The 18,897-nt window shown below is 38.3% G+C and overlaps 1 protein-coding gene across 2 annotated transcripts in view; it reads right to left on the bottom strand.

Moving 5' to 3' along the window:
- Positions 1–18,897, bottom strand: part of LAMA2 (laminin subunit alpha 2) — a 628,216-nt gene that overhangs the window by 129,500 nt on the left and 479,819 nt on the right. For both annotated transcript variants that reach the window (XM_007450523.1, XM_007450524.1), the window contains exons 33-34: positions 9,945–10,087; positions 6,564–6,662 (exon numbers count right to left, since the gene is read on the bottom strand). In XM_007450523.1, the coding sequence (XP_007450585.1) occupies positions 6,564–6,662; positions 9,945–10,087 (242 nt within the window). The remainder of the gene's footprint in view (positions 1–6,563; positions 6,663–9,944; positions 10,088–18,897) is intronic.

The following is an 18,897-nucleotide window of genomic DNA, read 5'->3' as shown; positions in this document are numbered from 1 at the left end:
ACAGTAAGAAACAAGGTAGATAATGCTAAATTTTGATATTTTATATAGTTCAGTCTATTACATTGCATTTACCCCTTATGAAATATAAACAGTTAAGAGGTGTTTATCAAAGAAAGCAAAATATTCAACTCAATATAATTATATGCCTGATTTTAGTGCATTTTAGAGAAATTCAAAATTAATGCTTATTGTGGGTTTCTATCCCTTTCATTTATTTTTATGCTATTTTTAAAATTATTCACAATTAGTTAATTAATTAATTAAACAAATACTGACTGAACACCTACTATATACATGATACTGGCGATAGTGTGGTAAGGGGGGAAAAAAACCCCATACTTCCTGCTCGTTTGGAGTTTATAGTCTGGTGGGATAGAGAGGTATTTGTCTAATGATCATGAAAATAAATTATAACCACAAACTGAAGAAAAAGCACAGTGGTATGACACAATTATAAGAGGAATCACATCACACCTGAAATATCACAGAACACTTGCGGTAGACTTCGAGGAGCTGAGCTTAGAAAGTGAATTGGAATTAACAGAAGTTAACAAGATGTAGGAGGAAGTGATTTACTTCAAGGCTAAAGAAAACATGTCCGGGAAGGCTCTGCAGGACAAAGTAACTGAAGGACACCATGGCTGGAGTACAGATGGCCAGGGTCAAAGTGGTGTGAGATGTGGCCAAAATGAGACTTTGGCCTTTATCTGAAGAGCAATGAGAAGCCAGGGGGACGAGTTTAAGGACTAGGGTGACATGTTCAAATTTGGGGTAGCAAAAGTGCATTCTGGCTATACCTTGGAGAACAATCGAAGGAAAATAAGAATAAAAGCTGGACTAGCTAGAAAGCTAATCCCAAACTAAGGGCTGGATGAGAGTAGGGTAGTGAAGATGAGATCTATACACAGAAGTGGAACCCACTGTATTTGGTAATGGGTTAAATAAGTGGGAGGATGAGAAGGAAGAAAGTGGCATCAAAGAAGATTTCTAGGTTTCTGGCTTATATGTTCAATGAATCAGGGTCCAGATAACCAGAGCATGAGTTGGGGAAGACATGAGGCTGGGGAATTAGGACCATGAGGAAAGAGCATCACATGTCAGTGAACAAAATGGAGAATCTGAAGGAGAGTGGTGTGATCAGATCTGTGATTTAGAAAGTTCACTCTGCCATAGGAACAACAGTTGTTTGGAGTTAGATAAAGCTTAGGAAGAGAGGTAACAGAAGACCTCTGAATTGGGTTGGGGTAGAATGAAGAGCAACCATTCAGTTCTATTTTGGGAGACTGGTAAATATTGGAGGATAAATCACTGAGGTGTTCTAAACAGAAGAAAGTATGGGTTTTAAGAGGAAGACGGTGAGTTTAATTTGAGATGTCCCGTTGATAGTTAGGTACATAGGACTGAAACAGTAGAATGAGGTCTGTCTTGAGAATATAGACTTATTAATCATGAACATATATATATATATGTGGCGATGGAAGCCAAAAGAGAGGGTTTACAAAGTGAGAAGAGGTGTGGACCCCAAGAGAATCGACTTTTGAGGGATGGGCAGAGGAAGAGCTTGAAAATGAAAGGTCTGAGAATTGAGATAAAAGCACAGAGGAGAGTATGCTAAGAAGGAAGATAGGGTCAAAAGTGGCAATTGCTGTAGGAAGTTCAAGTAAAATCAAGTTTCCACTGGATTTAGTGACCAGCTTGTCCCCGATTACCTTGTTGAAATAGTTTTAGTAGCAGGCTGGGACTGGAAATCTAGACTACAGTGGAGTGAGAAGTGAAAGCAGACCAAGTCTTTGAAAAAATTTGGCTGTGAAATGGAAGAGGGAGGTAAGGACAGTAGCTACAGAGGTATATGGAGTTGTCATCAAAAACATCTCAATATTCCACACTAATCATAGTGTCTGACAGTATGAACATGTAACATATGATTGCCATATTCAAAAAACATATTCCAAGGGGGAAATGGAATGACAACAAATTAAAATACATTGAAAAAGATACACGATTATGCAACATTTTGCTTATGTAATATTTGACATTAAATTATATAAAATGAATGTTTAAAATGTTAATCTGGGGGAGGAATATTATTCTCTTTACCAAGGACTATTAGAGAACTAAATTGCTTCATGAAAAAGATAAGCACAAAATATACAAGCACTTGCAGGACAGCTCACACCAGCTATGCAGGATCAGACTTGCCAGGTGTTTTAACAAACATAAAGAATGTACTAGTCAGGCTTCCCTGGTGGCGCAGTGGTTGAGAGTCCGCCTGCCGATGCAGGGGACATGGGTTCGTGCCCCAGTCTGGGAAGATCCCACATGCTGCGGAGCGGCTGGGCCCGTGAGCCATGGCCACTGAGCCTGCGCATCTGGAGCCTGTGCTCCGCAACAGAAGAGGCCAAAACAGTGAGAGGCCCACGTACCGCAAAAAAAAAAAAAAAAAAAAAAAGAATGTACTAGTCATAAAGTGACTCGTCAGCTAACAAAGTAGAGAAAAGGATTCTCAAAAAGATTGGCTGTAGCAGTGAAAGCACTTTCCAGAGGAAAGGGAACTGGAAGCACTGGGTACCTCTAGGCTCACCATAGTTTTCAATCTTGGCTGACATCAGAATCATCTGGAAGCTCTTGAAAGTCCCAGTGCTCATACTGTGCCTCAGACGAAATACATCACAAACTTTGGGGGTGAGACTGGGCACCATGTAACTCTAATGTGCACTCCTTGTTTAGGCACTATCTCCTCTAACGTAGCCATGGATAATAGGAAGTCATGGGCCCTGCACTTATACTCTGGCCCCAACTGCTGAATCATTCATGACTGTGAGATGAAGGTACTGGGGGGTCTCAGCCAATATTAGTGGATATTTATGTCATCTAGTCCTCTAGTTATGATTACATGTGTATCAATACACCTTTTGATTATCATGCTGATTGACCACAGGCAAAGAAAGAATTGATCATTTTGAATATTGAAGGTCTCCATGACAATCCTGTTTCTGGTGGGGACAAGGTTAATAAATAAGCAAGGATTTCTATTTCCTCCCCATCCTCACTTTATCAAGGAGATACTTACTTTTAGAAGTCTTATTTCTAGGCTTTTTATGTTACAAAATCTGAAGAATGGGCAGATAAAAATGGTATTGAAGTGTGGAAAGGGGGAAAAAGAGTAATTTTCCAGTGGAGAAATCTGGCAAATGCTACCTCAGTCAGGTGATCACGATCAACATCAACGTAATAAGACATATTGATTGCACGGGTTCTTAATATGACGTGATAAAATGACACATTATCTCTGTGGTCTTCCCTACAAAAACCTATATGTCTATTCTGATCATGAGAAAAACATGAGGCAAACCCCAACTGAGGGACATCCTACAAAATACATGAACTTGTCAAAACTGTCAAGATCATCAAAAACAAGGAAAGTCTAAGAAACTGTCACATTCTAGAAGCCATAGCCTAAGAAGACACGATGACTTAATGTAATATCCTGGATAGGATCCCGAAACAATAAAAGGACAGTAAGTAAAACTGAAGAAAAAGCAGAGTCTTTAGTTAATAATAATCATCAATATTAGTGCATTTGTTGTGACAGATCATACCAAGATATTAGTAGGGGAAAGTGGGTATGGAGTATATGGGAAATCTCTGTACTATCTTTGCAACAACTTTTCTGTAAATCTAAAACTATTTTAAAATAAAAAAGTTTATTAAAAAATAGTATTGGAGGGTTTCCCTGGTGGCGCAGTGGTTGAGAGTCCGCCTGCCAATGCAGGGGACACGGGTTCGTGCCCCAGTCCGGGAAGATCCCACATGCCGCGGAGCGGCTGGGCCCATGAGCCATGGCCACTGAGCCTGCGCGTCCGGAGCCTGTGCTCTGCAACGGGAGAGGCCACAACACTGAGAGGCCCGCATACCGCAAAAAAAAAAAAAAAAATGCTCAACATAGTATGTCACTAGGGAATTGTAAATTAAAACTAGAATGAGATATTACTACATACCTACTAGAATGGCCAAAATTCAGAACACTGACAACACTAAATGCTGGTGAGGATTTGGAGCAATAGGAACTCTTACTCATTGTTGCTGGGAATGCAAAATGGTACAGCCACTTTGGAAGACAGTTTGGAGATTTCTTACAAAACTAAACACACTCTTCCCATATGATCCAGCAATTGCACTCTTTGGTTTTCACACAAATGAATTGAAAACTTATATACTTGGGTGTTTATAGTAGTTTTATTCATATTGCCAAAGCTTAAAAGCAACCAAGGTGTCCTTCAGTAGGTGAATGGATAAATAAACTTGGTGCATCCAGAAAATGGGATACTACTCAGCACTAAAAAGAAATGAGCTATCAAGCCATCAAAAGACATTGAGGAAACATAAATGTATACTACTAAGTGAAAAAAGCCAATCTGAAAAGGTTACATACTGTATGACTCCAGCTATATGATATACAGAGACAGTAAAAAGATCAGTGGTTGCCAGGGGTTAAGGAACAGGGAGAGGTGAATAGGCAGACCATGGAGGACTTTTAGGGCAGTGAAACCACTCGAAATGATACTATAAAGGTGGAGACATGTCATTAAACATTTGTCAAAATCTATAGAATATACAATACCAAGAGTGAACCCTAAAGTAAACTATAGGCTTTGAGTGATGATGATTCGTCAGTGTAGATTCATCTATTGGAACAAACGTATCACTCTGGTGGAGGATGTTGATAATGCGGGAGGCTGTGCTTGTCTTGGGGCAGGGGGCATATGGGAAGTTTCAGTATTTTCTAATCAATTTTGCTTTAAACTTCTCAAAAATACAAAGTCCATTTAAAAAAATTTAGTATGTGAGAGTCTGCTGGAAAGATGAAAGGATGCCGGTTAAGAATAAGGTAATAATAATAATAATAATATTAAAGGCTCAGATCATTTGGCTGTAATCAGCTCAGTGAGGGCAACAACAGTGTCAGTTTTGCTTATACCTCTTTCCCAGTGTCTGTCATTCTGTTATAGTGTCTAGAATATATTTGACCCTTAGTAAGGATTAATTAAATGAATGAATGAATGAAAGGCCTCTGTTCCATGGAATTTTCCCTAGTTACCCTTAACATTAAATTAATATTAAATTAATCCATTTGTGCGTATTTCTCAGGTACATTCTTTTATTTCATGCTGTGTTACATATTTACTTGCACTTGTCCCATATTACCCTCCACATACCTAAATACTTATATAACCACACACACACACACACACACACACACACACACACACACACACACACACACTCGAGATTGCAACCTCCTTGAAGACTGAGCCTCATTTTTATCTTTCATCTGCCAACACTTAGCGCTTGGGCTTTGTATGTGGTGAACATTCATATGTGCTGTTGAATTGAGATTACTTTGGCACGATCTGTTTAAAAATTCTTATTTAGTGTATTCACATAACCAATACAAAATTGTTAATTATTGAATTGATATAATTTGTACTCATTAATCTGATTAATATCTAACTACATTTGGCAAGAAACTCTGTTCTGTATTTGTACATTCCACATTGCTGGTAGGAGATTCTGGTAATGTGTTTAGTACGCTATTTGGAACATCAGGGCCATTGTTTAGCATCACGTGCTCAGAATCCCATTTGATTTCCCTGTGGAAATTCTCCTAAGCCAGCAGCAGCTTAGGTGGAAATGGTACTGGGTCAGTGGGAATCTGGAATCTGGGTCCTACTTAGGTCCTTGAATTTGGTGAGGCAGACGGCCATTGCTAATTCATTTCACTCTCACGGCCTGAGGGATTTCTTCTTAAAAAAATGGACTAGATAATCTGTAAGAACCTTCTAGCTCCAATATTTTTTGTCATTTAAAGTTCTTTGATAATCAAACTGGATCCCTAAATTCCAGGCCAGTTTTCCAGTTCATGCATTTTTCTGGCCACAAGATGGCAGACTTTATGCTGTTTTCTTCATTCTGTATCAGGGAACAGAACCTTAACCCTCTTGCAGTTTTGAAAATTGAAAACTCCCAATATCTTAAGAAGTCTGATAAACGCAACATGGACTTTACATTCTGACTCTAAAAAGTGTCTTGAATGCTTTGGGATTTTCATGATAAAGAACATTTCCTCTTTTGTGGGGGGATAATGATTTACGCTGTATTTCTATACAAACACAAAAATCTTATGATGAGATCAAAGAGACTACAAGTATTTTCATTTGTTTTTCTTTTTCCTTACATAGTCAGAGCCAGGGCTTTGGGAATCCAGAATCGATAAAAACTTTACCATGGAAGCTACTGGATAGAGTACTCAAAATATACTGTCATTCTGGTATTTTTAGCCATTGTCCTTGACACTTCCCAAGTATGTATCCCAATCTTTTCTTGTGCTACTGGGTTCTCAGATTTTATCTGTGGCAGAAGTAGCAAGTCAAAAATACATCTATTTCATGCACCAAATTGGGATTTAGGAAGAACAAGATTTGCATTTCAGAAATTTGAAGTAATTTTCCTTAATTATACATAATCTATCTGCTTTAAGAAGAAGCATGATTTTGCCAACTTACCCTGGTCAGAAGTTCATTCATTTCTGTCACCAGCGTGTTCAGATTGCCTTCTGCCAACTGAATGAGCCTCTCTGGGGCCCGCTGAGGTGAGAGCAAATGCTGAAAAAGATTTCATTCCATATGTTTTAGAGTAAATGGTCTTGCAGCGATCATGGGTTGAACATTTAACAGAACACATTTTTTCTTTATATACAAAGAACTTAGCCTTCTCACCTTCAGAGAAGAGAGAAAGAAACTATTTCAGTTGGGCACTTACAAAGCACCGTGCAGAATAATCTGGCAAATAATACAAACTGCTGCAATTTATTGAGACATTACTATGTTCCAGGTCGTTTTGTTTTGTTTTGGTTTTCATTTAGTTCTTACAACAGTTCTATGAGATAAATGCTATTTCATTTTGTATATAGAAAACTGTGGCTTAAAGAGACTTAAAAATTTATACAAGATTGCACAGCCAGTAAGGGGTAGAGTCAAGATGAACCTTGTCTGAGTCTTTAAGGCTCCCATTCTAATCAACAGAGATACAGTTTACAGGTTTATTATCTCTTTCTCTGATGACAGGAGCTCTGACAGAAGGACCTGGCCAGACACTAACTAACTGCATGGCATCAACGTTGTAGGAGCTGGCCGGGCACTCACAGATGGGCCATTTTCCTCTCCTACTAAACATAATCAATCTCACCAAACACTAACAGTAGACAGCATCACTCTGTGAGAGTGATGAATGAAACAAAAGATGAGACCACTCCATAATCACATCTAAATGCAGACGAAATCATGGTCTCTGTGCAGACCACAAAAGTACCTCAAATCCCATTTTCTGGCTAATATGAGTGACCACTGCCTCCTTACTAACTGTAGCTTTAGCCTCCCTTTTTCTTCCCTCCTTCTAGGTAAGATTCATTAGAATACTTAATTATGGAATTATTCCCACTTCCTAATAGTACCCAGTCCAACACAAACCCCTGCTTCCTTGAATCTGCCCCCAAATTCCCTAGCACAACCCCCCAATACTCTAAGTAATTCCTAATGCCCTGTTATTGAGACAGCCCCAATTCCCCACACTGTGTAGGGCCCCTTGTTGCAACAAGTTAGTAAACCCAACTTTGTTCTATCACATGTGTGTTTCTGGTCATCCCTGGCTGGAACCCAGGGAGCACTGACACAGTTAAAGGAACTGAACAAAGAGGGAACATAACTTGCTTAAGGATTTAGAATATCAAAGTGGGGTTCCAAATATCCAGATATTAAACAAGTTATGGAAGAACACAAACAGAATCAAGAAAGACTGGAATTTAAGGAAAATCAAGGTCATTCTGACCAATACCCAGCCATAAGGAAAGAGGTGACTGAACCCCAGGCTTGGTTGATGTCCACAGATTGGAACCTCTTTCAGAGGGCCCTTCAGTACTCCATCCACTGCTTAAGTTATTACTTTAAAATTATTTTACGTCCTACTGAAGTATTTGCTTCTCTAGTTTAATTTTCTTTCTTTTTATTCCTTCCATACATGATAACTGGTCAGCATTTTCTTTATTAGAACTCTTTGCACTCCTGAACGCTGGGCCTACAAAGTAAACTCAGATTCCTCTGCCTGGCTTTCATGATTGTCCTTCGTATCACCCAGCCCCACTGAAGTCTCCAGCCTTATCTTTCACTAGCAGGCCTGACTTCTAATGTCTGCTGGACAGGCCTCGCTCATCCACACCTCTGCCTCTGCACATGTGGCTCTCCTAGATTTAGTGGCAAGAGTATGTAAGGATGGGCTGGGGGTCAAGGAGACCTTGCTACTGGTGGACTGAGCCCTTCTCTCTTTGAGCTGTGTGAAGGTAGTTTCATTCTCACAGGCCCTAAAGTTAAACTACCTCCTTCCACGTCCCAGCTCTGTACCTAGTAGCCATGTGACCTTGTCTCTGTGCCTCAGTGTCCCTACCTGGCTATCTGAGACAAACATAGCTAATACAGTACTCCTTTCCTACTTCTTGGAGTTTCTGTAAAATCTATGTATGATAATTCACATAAGACTTTAGTCAATTGTCTAGCACAGAGATACTCATCAATAAATGTTATTCTTGCTATCATTATGATTGGTTTCTTCTTCTGGTAAATAAGGATAATAATACTTACTTTGAAGGCTGTGGTCTAAATTAAAGAATATATTCCCTAGAAGAATGTCCGCCAGTGCCTAGTGAATAAGTCTTAGGTTTCTTCCTCCAGTCTTTACCAATAATTCTCTGCCTATTGAAATTGTTTCTATCCTTCAAGTTCTATCACAAATTACACTTTCATTAATGATGTATTCCCTGGTTACTCTGGATCTTATCTGTTTCTCCAGTGTATTGAACTCTATTTTAAACCACATAGACTCTAAGCTTCCTAAGGGTAGTGACTGCATTATAGGGGTCATGAAACCCCTGGGGAACCAAGTGCAATATTGGGGCATTCCAGAGTCTCTTAATAAATATCCAGTAATTGACTGATAGTGTATAAGGAGTCACTTTTCATCTTTTTTTTTATTCAGGTGAAACAACTCCAATTTCCTTAACATTTCCCCTTTATCCCATTAACTACTGAAAGCTTTAACGATGTCTTAGAATAGTGTTTCTCTTACAACAGAATTAGTTCTTGTTGAAGCACTTTCAAAAGTCCCCTCATTCTCTAGTACAAAATTTTCACCTTATGTTTTCATTTTGACAGTAAACTTAAATGCTAATGTAAGCACTTCTGGAACCCAGGCTGGGCACCTGAGAGATGCGCTTGATCTTAGCACCTACATTTGCATGCCTGTTTGATCATATGGCAGATTGAGCACATAAATCACTTATCAAGTGATGCCAAATGTCATTTCAGGACCCCTCACAAAGCGTTCTCTAGTTCAAGTTGTGGAAAGGTAGGAGAACCGAGTTACCACATGTCACATGCTGACGAAAGAACCTATGTGGAAACAGTCAGTATGATATTCTTGTTGCAAGTAGCAATTTGCTTTCAGCAAAAATCATCTGTTATTTTATATTAATGTTTTTAATTTGAATTTTACTGGATTTTTAGGCTTTTGTAAAGATTAATTTGTTTTGATTTTATAGAGCTATTAAGTATAAGGAGTTCATATCTGATTTTATGTTTGCACATATTTAAGGAACATAATAAAATTGATTTAGGCCAAACACTGGGGGTACATGAGCCTCTTTTTCCATAAGAGCAATCAGTAAATTATAGTTCTCAAGTTTGAAAAACACTGGTTTAGAAAGTCTTTGAATTTCCCTAATGGCTGCCTGCCTTGATTTGGTACAAAGGGAAGAGCATTTACCAATTACGGCAATTACCCCTTTGGAAGCTTCTGTCATTTCTTCCCTGGCTCTTGCTGTTACTGCTCCAACCTACCTGGAGTTCCTGAGTCATATTTTCAAGACCATACAGAATTTTATAAGGAGCGGGCAGTGGGCCGGTGAGGTTGATGCTCGTGGCCATCTGTTCCAGGCGAGCCAAGTCACCAAGGAGAAGGCCGGTGCATTCATCTCCACAAACTGTGAAAGGGAAACAGCAAAGAATATTTACTTCTGCTAAGCATCCCAGGCAGATGTGTGAAGATTTCAGCTATGAAATATTTTATGGCCTAAGTATTATTCTGTGAAAGATGATGTTTCTCATCTCAGATAATTAATGCTTTCGAATGGATGACGGTTGATAAAAGATGAAAAGAACAACAAAAGAGCAGACATTCCTGTTGCCCAGAACCTGAAATACGGATGATGATATAAACTGAGGAACCAAAGAGGACGAGCAAATGGACTTTGAGGGTAAACGAGTGTACTGCCTAAGTACTAAAGGAGAGGTAAAACATGGACCATAACATTATAAATGCCCCAGAGAGTCGCACATGAACAATCTAGAGGAAATCTGTAATTGGCAATAAAATATGCTTTGGAATCTAAAAATGTATACATTGCCCCATTAGATTGCAATGTGGAGTGTCTACAGCAATTAGGTCTCTACGTGTTTCAGGTGTTACATATTCAAAATCTGTATGACTCTTTAGCTTGACATCTATTGAGAAGAATATTTTTAAAAGCCAAAAGAACTCTTCTTTTTACAATTTTTTTTCTCATGATGAAATGTATTTATTACTTACTTACTTGTTCACTTACTTATGCATTTGCCAACTCTTCCTCTTTAACTATTCAGCACATTATCACTCATGATTAGATGCAGTCCCACCAATTCCTACTTTGATGATTAACCTAATCCTGTTTTGTGGATAAATAATTGCCAAAAGCCAGGAAAACTTTATTCTTGAAGTAGCCAAGAGTGCTCGTGTTCTACCTATATTTTTTCAGTGATTAGAAAGAAGGACTATTCAAATTTAGTGGTGGTGGAAGGGGGATGGATGGTAGTAGGGTGGTGGAGAGAAACAATGGTTTCTTCACCATTATCACATGAATCTCATAAATAGTAAAATTTATAAAATTAAAAGATATTGATTCTTTCGGAGGCTTTATAAAATATACCTATTCAGTTTGGATTTTTAGTTCAAAAAAGTTTTTTTCACTCTTTGCATCAGAGTAATGAGATGTAGCTCTCCATGCCAAGAAGCACGTGCTACCATATTTATGATATGCGTTCGTGCATACAGTTAACAATTTCTAGCTTACGTTCTGCAGACAGAGGTATAAAAACTATACACATGTTAGAAGAGAGGAAAATATATAACATGAAAAATACTGAGACTTGGAGCAGCTCTGGATCATGCCCCAAACTGGCAAGAATGCAATTAGTTCTCTAAACAGGACTCCCCTGAGCTGCCTAATGGAGAGAAAACCATTAACTGAAGCTTGTAAACAAAGAGTAGTAGTACAGAGAGTGATTCTGTGATGGGACAGCAGTTAGAGGTGAGTTACAATATCCCTTCACAGGGATTAAACTGCCCCAGCAGGGCTTTTAATAAATCGGCTCCCTGCAGGTGACACCTGTAAGTGTTGAGTGTCACCTGCAGGGGCGCTGTAAGCTCCTGATGCCTTGCAAGCTGAGCGAACAAAGAGGCTTTGGGAGCTGGAGGTGGAATCTGAAACTAGAGCTGGATCTCTTCCTCTTCTAGCCAGAACGAAAGAGAATTTGCTCTGCATGGAAACGAAGTAAAAGGAAGAGAATGCTGTGGCTTCAAACCCTCAGTTCAATGCAAGTGCTCGAGTGGCTTCTCAACAGACCTCTTGGCGTGAAGTAATTGTAGGAAACACAACCTGGAACACAATTAGGTACCGAACTGACTATGTCTAAACACCACGACCCTGTCTGATTCTCACACTTGAGTGGGTTTCAGAATCATCGGAGGGCTTTCTTAAATCACAGGAGGCTGGGCCATACCCCTAGCAGTTCTGATTCAAGAGGTGATCGAATCACCTGGTTTCTGATTCTCTGACTGAGCATGTGCTTTTCCAACAAACTCCCAGGTGAACACTAATACTCTGGTCTGAACACCACACTTTGAATAACTACTAGATCAACAGCAATGGCATGACCTGGGAGCTTGTTAGAAATACATAATCTTGGGCTCTATCCTAGATCTAGTGAAACAGAATCTGTATTTTAGAAAGATTCCCATGTGACCTATGCATGTTAATGTTTGAAAAGCACTACTGTAGGTCACTGGTTCTCCATCTTGGCTGCATACAAATCATGGCGATTTACAAAATACAGGTATCTAGGTGTTTCCCCTACCCACCTCCAGAGAATCTGATTTGATGGGTCTGTGGTGAGGCCCAGGCAACAGTATATTTAAGAGATTCCAGATGATCCTATCATATAGCCAGAGTTTAGAACCACTGGGCCAGATAACAAACTTTAGGGATGCTCTATCCTAAAGGGAGCAAGGATTTGGAAGAGGTCATTTTACTTGCTGTCTCCGCTGCCGAGAACACTTCTTTCTTCATCTTCACCCATGTGTCACCTGGAGATCTAGGTCAAGTGCTCAAGTGTTACTTCCTCGGAGGAGAAGGCCCTGATGACTCTGAAATTACTGTCCCCACCAACCACTACCGTATTCCCTTTGTCTTTTTATCTTAACACTCATGCACGTATAGTCTATCTTCTCATTTTATGTGTTTATATATTGTTTCTCTCTCCTCAGAGAGGGACCTTAATCAACTTTGGTCACAGTGCCTAAGAAAGTGTCTTGCACATAGTAAATAATCAATAAATATTTGCTTACTACTATCTTTGTGAAAAGAGAGCAAAAAATATTTTGGAGAAGACCAGGGAGTTACAAGGAGAGGATTGAGAGAAGAATAGAGAGAGGGAGAGAAAGAGACAGAGAAATAGAGATAAAAATATTGGCCAAATAGGAAATGTCTGAATGTGAGAACATTATACGTGATACAAAATGAAGAATCACACAGATATGTGAGGAACAGAATAGTATAAAAACAATGGCCAGGGAGGGAAAATTGCCTTGTGATTGGAGAGGCAGAAACTGACTGATGTCAAGGAGATGACTGCTATGATACCTGCATGAGGTAATATTGACACACGCAAGGTATTGGAATGGAGGAATGGAGGGGAAGAAAAGATATACAAAACGTTAATAAAAGAAATGACACAGTTGGGTTACTGGCCAGATAAAGATGATGCTCATTTCTGGGGAGGAGGAAGGGTTAAAAGTGTTTACCATTTCTTTGCCGCTCCTCCCGTTAAGAGGTGGAGTCTATTCCCCCGCACATCCCCCTTTGAATCGGGGTTGGCTTTATGACAAACTCTGACCATCAGAATGCTTCAGAGGGACACTGAGCCTTAGCTTCAAGGAGTTTCGCAGTTTCTGCTTCCACACTTCTGGAATCCTGCTGCCTTGTGAAAAATCCCAGGCTAGCCTTCTTGAGGAAGAGAGGCAACATGAGCAACAGAAAGGCAGATCCAACCATTCTAGCTGAGGTCCTACCATGTGAATAAGGCCATCTAGGAACCCACCCCACCGCATGATAACAAAAGAAGTATCCAAGGGGACCCTGTTCAAATTGCCAACCTAAGGAATAGTGAGGATATATATATAGTTGCTGTATATTCTCAACAACCATTAAATTTTGGAGTAGTAGCAATAGATAACTGATAAACTTTCTCAAGTTTCGCATGTGTGATTTAGAATGTGAATTCAGCTTAGAGACTTCAAGTTGCAATTCATAGGTTAAAAAGTATTAACAACAGTTCTTAATTTTATTAAAAGTTAAGAAGAATGTGAAGGTTCCTTTCCCACTGAATCCAAGTTCATCACTACTTTAAAAGTTCCATTCAAAGCACTGTGCTCTTTTTTCACTTTCAAGATCTTGAAAGAAACTTGATAATATGACATCTCACTATGCTTTTTAGGGTAGTGTACGCTTCAGAAATACTTTGCTAGCTCTTTCTCTAATTTATCTATAATTCATAACCTACCCATTTCTAAGAGGAATTGAGTCAGCTCATTGATAATGGTATGGCTAGAGGCTCCTTACTGATGGTTCCAGAAATTTTCAGGGAAATGTTTTCTCAGTATTCTCAATTTTCACTTCAGACAAGCAGAAATCAGGGACTGGAATGCAGAACGAGATCTGATTTACTGTAATACACTACAGAGTAAATTGGTGAGCTAAATTGATGCCAAGAGGCATGATGGATACGGATTTTTCTGTCATTTATTCTACCTCCTGCCCATCTGTTTTGGTTCCTCATCTTCAGTTGTTGAAATGAAAATGTACTTAATTGCTCTTTCAAGGACTCATAATTCCATTTTATGTCTCTGTGTCCAAAGGTCTATTATTATCCCATGTCTTATGGTCTCCATATCTGCTTTTGGGGGAACAAAGTACAAGCACATTTCCATAGATGAAAGGTTAAGTTTTATAGTATGCTCCAAGTAATACACTAACATCTGTCCAAATGGGTCAGAAAGACTTACGAATTCGACAGTCATGGGATTTTTTCAAAGCTTCTGTACAAGTCTAGTTCATGCAGTTATAAGATAAACGCATGGGGAAGTGTGCCCTTTACATAATGGTTTGCTGTTTTATCCTGACACAAAATATTTAACTTACACCACAAGCTACTTTTATTTGTCCTCAAAAAGTCTGAAATGTCTGGCAACAAACACTGGAAATGGGATGCAAATTAAAACCACGTTTAATTCACTATGAAAGGGAAGATCTGAAGAGTGTATAGAGACAAGGAATATTCACATTATGTAAACAATTGTTCTTTGATAAGGGTGCAGTAACTGCTCAGTGTAAATTAACACCTATCTTATAATCAAGACCCCCAAGGAACCTCTCCAAACCATTCTCCTATTCAGCAATAGAGATAAGGTTATAAAATGAGATTCTGCCTGAAATGCATGGGAGCAAAAGCAAATATTTCAAGACTATGATTATATTTTACATGACTAAATGTTTTTGAGGCTTTGCTTATAAAACTGTCAGGATAAATTTGTGTCTAATACTAGCAAATGTAATACTACATTCAGGTTGTTACAGCTGGGCACATGTAAGGGGCAAATCATGCAGCTGATATTACAGATCTTTCCATTAGCAATTAGTACAAAATACTGCATTTCTACCAGAGTCCCCCATGCATAATAACTACTGGCTTACTGTCACAAAAAATTCACACACTGTATCTAAACCAAAGAAGCCAAAGCTGAAATGAGTGTATTGCATGTTTTTAAAAAGGCCAAACCTATTAACCGATTTTAGGTAAAGATACATAAATTGTCTGGCTCTAATCAAAAAGGGATAAAATGAGTAAATATACATTTCTAACAAAAGATAAAATTTGTGTGTTAATGTGTGTGTTTTAATTTAATTCTTCTACATTAAGGCCATTGATAATTCCTGGGGTATGGATTGTATATTTCTCTTTCCTCTTTCTTCTTCAAGAAGAAAGTTTTAGATTAGCATTTATTTAAGGCTTATTAAAATGAATTCAGTTATTCCATATTATTTATAGATAAATATCTTCTAAAATAAAAATGTGCTTTAAGACCCATTAAAAAGGCTTTTTTTTTTTTTTTTGCCTGTTAGTTCTTTGAATAGAGGGAAAGACTTTCTGTAGGTTTAGGATGAGGCTGATGAATTTATTCATGTACCAAGTAGTTGTGATATATATACATATATAAACATTAAATAAAATTATGTATATAAATATATATTAAAAATAAGTTCGATATGGTTCAAGTATGGTATAGCTCTGCAAAAAACAAATGGAAGCTTTGAAAGTATTATAAGTAATAATAGGACAGTAGCTTTTATCTACACAATATTCACTACATTGAAGACAATATGTTGTGTCTTGCCTTCATTATCTCATCTAATGTTTACAGCAATTCTATGAGAAAAGTAATATTAATATCCTAATTTTAAAGATGAGAAAAAGAGTTACAATCATAGTGTTTATTAATCTATAAATAATGTATTTGAAGAACTTTAAGAGAGAACAAAAATGTAAGGTCACCGTAAAAGGGGTTTTCAGTGACTTGAAAAGCCAAGAATTATAAAAAAAAAAAAACCCAGAATTTAGACTAACCTAAGTATCTCATCAAAAACTACTTCACTCAACGACCAGCAAGCTACAGTGCTGGACACCCTATGCCAAACAACTAGCAAGACAGGAACACAACCCCGCCCATTAGCAGAGAGGCTGCCTAAAATCATAATAAGGCCATAGACCCCCCCAAACCCACCACCAGATGTGGACCTGCCCACCAGAAAGACAAGATCCAGCCTCATCCACCAGAACAAAGGCACTAGTCCCCTCTACGACGAAGCCTACACAACCCACTGAACCAACCTTACCCACTGGGGGAAGACACCAAAAACAACGGGAACTGAGAACCTGCAGCCTGCAAAAAGGAGACCCCAAACACAGTAAGATAAGCAAAATGAGAAGACAGAAAAACACACAGCAGACGAAGGAGCAAGATAAAAACCCACCAGACCTAACAAGTGAAGAGGAAATAGGCAGTCTACCTAAAAAAGAATGCAGAACGAGGACAGTAAAGATGATCCAAAATCTTGGAAATAGAATGGACAAAATGCAAGAAGCAGTTAACAAGGACCTAGAAGAAATAAAGATGAAACAGACAATGATGAACAACACAATAAATGAAATGAAAAATACTCTAGATGGGATCAATAGCAGAATAAATGAGGCAGAAGAACGGATAAGTGACCTGGAAGATAAAATAGTGGAAATAACTACTGCAGAGCAGAATAAAGAAAAAAGAATGAAAAGAACTGAGGACAGTCTCAGAGACCTCTGGGACAACATTAAACGCACCAACATTCGAATTATAGGGGTTCCAGAAGAAGAAGAGAAAAAGAAAGGGACTGAGAAAATATTTGAAGAGATTATAGTTGAAAACTTCCCTAATATGGGAAAGGAAATCGTTAATCAAGTCCAGGAAGCACAGAGAGTCCCATACAGGATAAATTCAAGGAGAAATACGCCAAGACACATATTAATCAAACTGTCAAAAACTAAATACAAAGAAAGCATATTAAAAGCAGCAAGGGAAAAACAACAAATAACACACAAGGGAATCCCCATAAGGTTAACAGCTGATCTCTCAGCAGAAACTCTACAAGCCAGAAGGGAGTGGCAGGACATACTGAAAGTGATGAAGGAGAAAAACCTGCAACCAAGATTACTCTACCCAGCAAGGATCTCATTCAGATTTGATGGAGAAATTAAAACCTTTACAGACAAGCAAAAGCTGAGAGAGTTCAGCACCACCAAACCAGCTTTTCAACAAATGCTAAAGGAACTTCTCTAGGCAGGAAACACAAGAGAAGGAAAAGACCTACAATAACAAACCCAAAACAATTAAGAAAATGGGAATAGGAACATACATATTGATAATTACCTTAAATGTAAATGGATTAAGTGCTCCCACCAAAAGACAAAGACTGGCTGAATGGATACAAAAACAAGACCCATATACATGCTGTCTACAAGAGACCCACTTCAGACCTAGGGACACATAACAGACTGAAAGTGAGGGAATGGAAAAAGATATTCCATGCAAATGGAAATCAAAAGAAAGCTGGAGTAGCAATTCTCATATCAGACAAAATAGACTTTAAAATAAAGACTATTACAAGAGACAAAGAAGGACAATACATAATGATCAAGGGATCGATCCAAGAAGAAGATATAACAATTGTAAATATTTATGCACCCAACACAGGAGCAGCTCAATACATAAGGCAAATACTAACAGCCATAAAAGGGGAAATCGACAGTAACACATTCATAGTAGGGGACTTTAACACCCCACTTTCACCAATGGACAGCTCATGCAAAATGAAAATAAATAAGGAAACACAAGCTTTAAATGATACATTAAACAAGACGGACTTAATTGATATTTATAGGACATTCCATCCAAACACAACAGAATACACATTTTTTCAAGTGCTCAAAGAACATTATCCAGGATAGATCATATCTTGGGTCACAAATCAAGCCTTGGTAAATTTAAGAAAATTGAAATTGTATCAAGTATCTTTTCCGACCACAATGCTATGAGACTAGATATCAATTACAGGAAAATATCTGTAAAAAGTAAAAACACATGGAGGCTAAACAATAAACTACTTATTAACGAAGTGATCACTGAAGAAATCAAAGAGGAAATCAAAAAATACCGAGAAACAAATGACAATGGAGACACGACAACCCAAAACCTATGGGATGCAGCAAAAGCAGTCCTAAGAGGGAAGTTTATAGCAATACAATCCTACCTTAAGAAACAGGAAATATCTCGAATAAACAACCTAACCTTGCACCTAAAGCAATTAGAGCAAGAAGAACAAAAAAACCCCAAAATTAGCAGAAGGAAAGAAATAATAAAGATCAGATCAGAAATAAATGAAAAAGAAATGAAGGAAACGATAGTAAAGATCAATAAAACTAAAAGCTGGTTCTTTGAGAAGATAAACAAAATTGACAAACCATTAGCCAGACTCATCAAGAAAAAAAGGGAGAAGACTCAAATCAATAGAATCAGAAATGAAAAAGGAGAAGTAACAACTGACACTGCAGAAATGCAAAGGATCATGAGAGATTACTACAAGCAACTCTATGGCAATAAAATGGACAACCTGGAAGAAAGGGACAAATTCTTAGAAATGCACAACCTGCCAAGACTGAATCAGGAAGGAATAGAAAATATGAACAAACCAATCATAAGCACTGAAATTGAAACTGTGATTAAAAATCTTCCAACAAACAAAACCCCAAGACCAGACGGCTTCACAGGCGAATTCTATCAAACATTTAGAGAAGAGCCAACACCTATCCTTCCGAAACTCTTCCAGAG

This window comes from Lipotes vexillifer, unplaced genomic scaffold (genome assembly GCF_000442215.2).
Source record: "Lipotes vexillifer unplaced genomic scaffold, Lipotes_vexillifer_v1.1 scaffold537, whole genome shotgun sequence".
NCBI classification, from domain to species: domain Eukaryota; kingdom Metazoa; phylum Chordata; class Mammalia; order Artiodactyla; family Lipotidae; genus Lipotes; species Lipotes vexillifer.
Note: the sequence above shows the minus strand (reverse complement) of the source record. Positions and strands in the feature narration are given on the sequence as shown.